Source organism: Oratosquilla oratoria, chromosome 9, assembly GCF_046742065.1.
Source record: "Oratosquilla oratoria isolate Oo_2021 chromosome 9, ASM4674206v1, whole genome shotgun sequence".
Classification (NCBI taxonomy): Eukaryota; Metazoa; Arthropoda; class Malacostraca; order Stomatopoda; family Squillidae; genus Oratosquilla; species Oratosquilla oratoria.
In genome coordinates this window covers 46,677,958-46,685,766 of record NC_134785.1, presented here as the reverse complement: position 1 = coordinate 46,685,766, position 7,809 = coordinate 46,677,958, and the positions used below count along the sequence as shown (strand labels likewise).

The 7,809-nt window shown below is 43.2% G+C and overlaps 1 protein-coding gene across 8 annotated transcripts in view; it reads left to right on the top strand.

The window, feature by feature from the left end:
- The window catches only part of LOC143028367 (ras-specific guanine nucleotide-releasing factor 2-like), a 311,642-nt gene extending 306,004 nt beyond the window's left edge, over positions 1-5,638 (top strand). For 7 of the 8 annotated variants that reach the window (XM_076190336.1, XM_076190337.1, XM_076190338.1 and 4 more), the window contains 2 exons: positions 2,900-3,097; positions 3,854-5,638. In XM_076190336.1, coding sequence (XP_076046451.1) covers positions 2,900-3,097; positions 3,854-4,090 — 435 coding nt within the window. In that variant the 3' untranslated portion in view covers positions 4,091-5,638. Of the gene's footprint in view, positions 1-2,396; positions 2,516-2,899; positions 3,098-3,853 lie in introns of those variants that run through there. The other variant, XM_076190343.1, reaches the window with a different exon arrangement.
- Positions 5,639-7,809: the final 2,171 nt, after the last annotated feature.

Genomic DNA, 7,809 nt, shown 5'->3' with positions numbered 1-7,809 from the left:
ATACATACATACATACATACATACATGCATACATACATATATGCATGCATACGTACTAACATGCATGTATAAGTGCGAACATACATACATACATACATACATGCATACATACACGTATGCATACGTACAAACACAAATACATACGTACTAACATGCATGTATAAGTACGAACATACATACATACATACATACATGCATACATGCATGTATGCATACGTACAAACATACATACATACATACATGCGTTATTAAAGTCGACAGCATTAAGGAGGTTGTTAATCTTATGGGTATTCTCAAGCTTTCTAACCAGTACTCTGCCATTTGGAGGGTGGGCATAAACTAGATTGCCAAAATGATTCATTTATTCAACGTTTCGTCTGCAAGGAGACATCTTCAGGAAAATATGTAACATAAATATTCCCGACATACAGAAATAAAAAAAAGGGTGTTAACCTAAACAAAAATTCACAATCATGGAAATAGACATCAATAAATCATTGGTTTGTTTAACAATGCAGTGAAACCACCACCACGACCCGTGACCACACCCTATGCCAATACGCCCCAACCCCCCCTCCACCTCCTCCCACCCACTCCATCCATCCTCCCTCAACCGACCTCGCAACCCCCAAACCACCCAACCCCCTCCTCCACACTCTCCTTCCCATGATGGGCCATCAACCCCTACCACTACCCCTTCCACTACCCAAGTCGGCTAGGTTCGCATATATAAGTCACCACCCGACGATTTCCTTTATTATTTCTTTGGACCTTTAATTTTGTAAGTATTGGTCCCCAACGGCCCATGTATCGAGATAGGATTTGAATTATTGTTGATTTATTGATGTCTATTTCCATGATTGTGAATTTTTGTTTAGGTTAACACCCATTTTCTTTATTTCTGTATGTCTGGAATATCTATGTTACAGATTTTCCTGAAGATGTCTCCTTGCAGACGAAACGTTGAATAAATTAATCATTTTGGCAATCTGGATTATGCCCACCCCCCAAATGGCAGAGTACTGGTTAGAAAGCTTGAGAATACCCATAAGAAGATTAACAACCTCCTTAATGCTGTCGACTTTAATAACGTATGCATACAAGAGAATCTGCTCCCTAGATATTCACATATATACATACATACATAAATACATACTTCCACTGAATACACACATATATGTGTAAAGTTGCTTTCAGTTATAAGTACTACAGTACTCAATGTCTCTAAACGAGTCTTGGTGGACGAATTATGTCTTGGGTATTAAATTTATGACAATATTGACCAATCCTTCACGACCTCGTAAGCTTCTGCGTACCGAACATGTTGGACGTATCAAAACACGTCCGCTACATGTTCGCAGAAGTCACAAGACACTGAAGAACTTTAGTGAAGACACTCCGAGGTGTCTCGATGCTCCATACCTGTGGAACCTTGTCTTCTTCTGCAAACACTATTTTCTAATTCTCAGTCAAACTCAGGTGTCTGTGCATACACAGAACAACCATGTTGCTATTTGAAGTATTTTCAACTCGGATCTTTCCGTTTCGATCATCAGGCTCTAACAACGTTCTCATACTTCCACTGAATACTTCTGTGTTGTATGTCTCTCGCTTAATTCGACAACCCAACTTCTTCGATGAACACCTTACATAAGAATATAAGAAATGAGGATTTGAGGAAAGGAAACCTAGCGTCTTTTACTATAACCAAGACTTAGTTTCTCAATTTCTCCACTGTACACAACCTTCTAGAAGAGATTTCTCATTTTTCCTCAATGGAACACATTTCTTTTTTTCCTCTCGACACATGAAACATTTTCATTCTATTCCTCAATGGCAAACTCTACCAGAAAACACATATCTAAGCTATTGTTTGAATAGCTTTTTCGAAACCAGGTGTTCTGTATCCCCTTCAAAATTTCCTTGCACCAACTCAGCTGTTGGCTCTATACGGGAGACATCTTCGCCCATGTATGGAGTACTCTTGTCATGATTGGTCCGACTCACCTCTCTCGGTGCTTTCAGTGTTTCTGGTGCAGTCCATAGATTTTTCGCCTTATGTACACTTACATTCTTACTGACAAACTTGAACTTCTTCATGTCCGCCAAAATAGGGGATCTCTATCTCTACCGCTATTTATACGGTCACCGTTCCTTTGAACTAAATGCTACTGTACATCAGGAGAACTCAGAACACAATATTTTCTATTAAATTTTTCACCCCTCCATAGTTCTTTGCCTTACATATACTTCTTTTCTTACTGACAAACTTGAACTTCTTCATGTCCACGTCTATCGCTATTTATACGGTCACCGTTCTTTTGAACTAAATCCTCACCCTTTTTCTGTCCAATTACCAAGAGCCAACCAATACGCTCTTTCTCTCCTTCCACTAGGATGCTGGTGAACCTTCTACCCTGAATCCTCTACTTTTCCACCTGTCTATGACTTGGACTCTTTCAAAATAAGGGAGTTTCAAGACACTTCCCCAACACCGGCACTTGACTTCAAATTGGTATGCTCTTTGTTTTCTTTTTCGGAGTGGCCCTCTGCTGGTAATCTATATATTTCATTTCCCTTGGCCTCTTATGCTGTTTTTTTGAAATATGTAGCTTAAAAAAATCGTACTTATACTGTATAAACATATATTCATACATATGATAATTTTCGCCTGTTCTGGTTTGTATCACCTATAACCTTATGGTTATTTTGGGCATAACTAAGTAATTTCTTTTCGACTGCAACTTCTTCAATTTCATAAGAAGTAACATGAACGGGCTGGACCAAAACCAGTATTCACTTTAACCAATTACAACACTTTTTTTTTATATATATAAAACACATGTGCGAAGCAAAATACCATAGAGATAGATGACCACCTTAACATTTTGTGCTGCAGACTCGTCAGACTCTTGATAAGCTTCAGACCCTGGTCTCCTCGGACGGGCGGTTCCGAAGTCTGCGCGACGCCTTGCACCGTTGCGACCCGCCCTGCATCCCGTATCTGGGCATGTACCTCACCGACCTGTCCTTTATCGAGGAAGGAACGCCAAATTTCACCGAGGACGGGCTCCTCAACTTCTCCAAAATGCGAATGGTTAGCTCATTTTGGGATGTACGAGTCTTAGGCAGCTCGCACACCAACGCAACCAGTAGCATGTAACCTGTTGCTTCCGACGCCGCAACCAGTTGTATTGCGGCTAACACATCAGTTTCTTTAGAACCCCTCACATCGAGGCAACCGCAGTTTCAGTCGCCTCGATGTGAGGGGTTCTAAAGAAACCAATGTGTCAGTCGCAATGCGGCGTCGTAAGCAACTGGTTTCATTTAACTGGTTTCGTTGGTTTGCGATCTGTCCTAGAGGGGGTTTAACGGTTCGTCGAACGCGATTCGACAGACATGTGTTTAAAGTGATGTGTGAACGTGTGAACGGGGTATTTGGGGTTTAACCAACGTGTTCGACAACCAAATACCCCGTTCACACGTTCACACATCACTTTAGAGGGGGTTTACACGGTCTAACAGTTCGTCGAACGCCGTTCGACAGACACGTGTTTAAAGTGATGTGTGAACGTGTGAACGGGGTATTTGGGGTTTAACCAACGTGTTCGACAACTAAACCCCCCCTTAGGAGTCCCAGATTTGTCTTGTTAAAGGCATCTTTTCACACCTCATGTGGAAGGCCCTGATTTCCCAGAAACCTCAAACCAAGAGGACTTTTACCCAATTATTTTGATCATTATCTCTTAATAACTTGTAACTTTGGGGAATATCATCTAGCTGGCACTTTTCTTTCTTACCTGACCTTGCGAGGCGGTTCTAAAGTGAGTTTATTCTTTCTGTGTTCTTCCAGATCGCTCACGTCATTCGCGAGATCCGCCACTTCCAGCAGACGCCGTATAAGATTGAACATAACCCTCGCGTCACGGCTTACCTCCTTGACACGTCCCTACTCCTAACTGACGATGAGCTCTACCGACTTTCACTCGAGATCGAACCACGCAGGTCCACCTTGAGCCACGTCGCTACCAATTCCTCCACCTCTGCTGGGGCAGTGTCCTCGACGTCCTCTTCTACCTGCTCCTCCTGACAGCGGCGGGGAGTGAGGCGGGGTCCAGCCTCGCTGGGCCCCTAGCGGGAGTGGCCCCGCACCAGCCTCACTCACAGGCACCACGGTGCGGCCCGGCATTTGCTCTTCGACGCCTTCCTCAGTCTGCCATGACTGAGGAGGAGCAGGTCACAGTGGCGGCCTCCTCACGGGGGCCATTTACACATTCTTTACCGAGCCGGCAGTGCGGTATTCGGGGAACAACTGAAGCCGGTGATGCTGCTACTCACGCCGCTCCCATACAGCTGCCGTTTCTCTTCACACCCCAAACCACCACCACCATCAAAACCCGCCTGTCGAGCTGGCATTATTCCCTTTTCAACAACCACTCTCCTGTTTAGAGTCGTTTTGTCTCATGCCCTATTGCACTCATACAATCACAGGCGCGCACACACACACACAAACACACACAAGGTTTAGCCCAAGTCAAACAATATGGGACAATTTAAGGTCTGATTTGACCATTGGGAAGGCAAAGATGGGATCCTGTATACTACAGCTAGGTAAACACACACACACACACACACACACACACATACACACAAAACAACCTTAGGAGCCACATTGTCGTCCAGCCAATACAGTCCAGTCAGAGATCCAAGTATCGGGGAGCCCTACGCTGTGGCCGCCCTCATGGACTGAACGGCGTTTGCTGGCTCACACGGGCTGGTGCTCCTTAAGGACATCAGTCTTCCTCAAAGTACAGTTTCTTCCTTCACGAAATACATAGTGAAGGTAAACCTCCCAACTGCGTCGCAGGTTCATACACGAGTAACCAGTTGTTTGGTCAGGACCCAACAATCCCTGACCCCCATTGCTGGGGGGCGATCTGTTTCCTCAGTAACTCCCGTGGTATTACCCCGCTACACAACAAACAATAATAGCATCATCATCAACAACAACAGCAACAAATAGCAGAGTAGGCCATGCCCTCCCCCAGCATCCTTTACCTCAAGGTGGTTACAATTCGTCCACAACCTGCAAGACATCTCGCAGCTCATCAGCACCATTCCCCGGGAGGGTAGTGGTGGAGAGCAAACCTTAAAAAGAATTCCTGGATTTTACTGAAGACTTACAATGACCGTAATATAAGACCCACCACTAGAGTTATTACCAGGAACACAACAATCACCACCGTCACCATAACTATAGCCACCATCACCTTTAATATCACCACCACAATAATACCAACTCCCTCACTATAAGCAACACAGATCTTTCCCCCCATCCGTCCCTCATTTTCCTCCTCTCCCCCGACTCTTGTACTCGTACAGATTTCTTTTTCTTTTTCTACTTTATTTTAGGCCTCGTCTGACGTACCAGCTATCAATGGAACAGTTTGATTTCACCGTGGTCTGCTCACGACCTCTCTTACTCCGCACAAATCGCACTCTTACCTAATAATTGTTGGTCGATAGATATGAATAATGACGTTTCACAAGTTTCTACCCATAATAGTTGCCATGTTGAACTAGGTGCAGTATAGAGAGGAAAGGGCACCTTCTTTTTTTTTTTTTTTTTTTTTTTTTTGGCACCTAAGAATGACCAGCAACCCAATCTTCTTTAAAGTTTTTTACATTATCTGTGCTTTTCCCTACTTTGTATATCATCTCACATTATTTCGTGCGTGGGTGTGGGCGAAGCTTTAAACGCCATTTACGCCCTAGTAAGGACGCATTCATCGTTCCTCCAGGGGCAGCAACTCTGGTGTTTTGAGAAGAAGGAAAAACATGTCAGGGGCGTAGTTCCCCTTTTGGCCTCATTCAAGTGACGATTCGCTTTCTATTCTTAGTGTCTGTGTGGATGTATGTGCACGAGTGTCTGTTGTCGCCTGTATTTGGTAAATATAATTATATACATGGACTTCTGTCATACATTTGCGTTCAGCATTGAAAATAAACCTGGATACTTTTTTTAAAAAAAGAAAGGGTCTTCATGAGAAGAGATATGTTTCACCGAAATCGAACACAAAGTAAAACAAAGCGATTCGTTTGTGCCAACACGACACGTCACAACACACGTTAGCAGAGAGGAACACCATCAGTTTGAGATCAATCAGGTGACAAACTTGGACGCGACCTCGGAAGTCACCATCGAAGTTTTGCGTAAAGTCGGTAACCAGTCATTTATGAGAGGAATCAGTAACAAAATTTCCTTTCTTTTGTATAGATATTTTTCGCAACAGTGCGAAATTTTGCTCTGAAAGAGGAAATTTGAGATTACAGGGAAGTTATCAATGACACTGAACGACTACACAAAAACACACAGGAATGAATTTGTTCGGTCACAGCCTTTACGCAGTTATCCAACGTTCCTGGTCAGGAGCCCTAAACCATATATGACCATGTAGGCCTAGGTAGTGCAGTGATTAGAGTCGTAGGGTTGTGACGATGCAGCTCCAAGATCAAGCCTCACTCATGGTGTCACGAACACTGCAAGGGGATGTTGTTTATAAGTATGTGGGAGGGAGCTCTGCCGTAACAACATTCCCTATCGATTTGTCTACATATGAGCTCCGAGTCCTTATCCGGGAGGGCAATAGCTGTCGATCACGAGTCCAGCACGTGAACCAAGACCATAATGAATCGGATACAGAAGCGAACGTACGTATGAACAGAGACAAAGGCAAAGGAAGCGTAAACACGAGCCAGCCTTGATCCAAAGGTCTTAGAGTTTGGCCCTGTTCACACTAGCGGTTTGAACCTCACGGAAATCGCGGCGGTACTGCATAGTTAAAGAAAAACTGCGCAGTTGTGTGTGAACGCCTTCATTGAATTACAGTTCAATTGAATCGCCATGGTTCAAACCGCGGCGGTTATAATCGCTAGTGTGAACAGAGCCAAACTATACATGACAAAGCTTAGTTTAGGCCTACTTTTAGTAACTTGGCTGAACCCGGTGTACATTCGGGGTTATCACACTGGGCTTCCACGGGTTTCACCAGCGCCGACTGTTCAGAGTTCGTTTGGATAAAAACGACTTTGGTTACAATATCTTATTTTTCAAATCTCCAAATATAAAATTATTTTTCCGTCATACGAGTATATAGCATAGCTGAATGATAAGCTAATAGATTGTAAACCTTTACGAATGTTAGACATACTGCTGAAATGTTCTTAGATAAGTTGGAGGTAGGATGTGGGGGGGAAAAATAGCCCAGTGTGATGACTCCTTTATCCCAACAGCGCCCCAGTCCTCAAGACATGAACGTGTTTTCCGTTGCCTTGTATTAAGCTTGTAATTGGACGGGGTTTTTGTCAGCAAGATTGGTGTTCTTGTATCTGAGGACAATAAGGATGGCTGCTTTGTCATTTAAGGATCTTTCACGCAAATACCTTTTTCCTTCAACGGGTCTGTTCCTTGACTTCGGAACCACTTTACCAACCTAACCTAACCTTCTTTGATATACCGTCAGAAGTAATTACGGAATGTGAAATGTATGTCTAAACATGATGTCACAAAGATATCAATGATGTCAACCTAAGGAAAGTAGGGAAAGACTCAAGGGATTCGAAGTCAAGGATGGGACCCGATGGGAAAGAATTCTATATTTGGTCTATTGCACTGCACAAGATCCACTGCCTTTGGCTTGCAAGAATCGCATTTCACAGATTGAATTTCATTCGAAACTTTTGATATATATATATATATATATATATATATATATATATATATATATATATATATATATTTATGTGTGT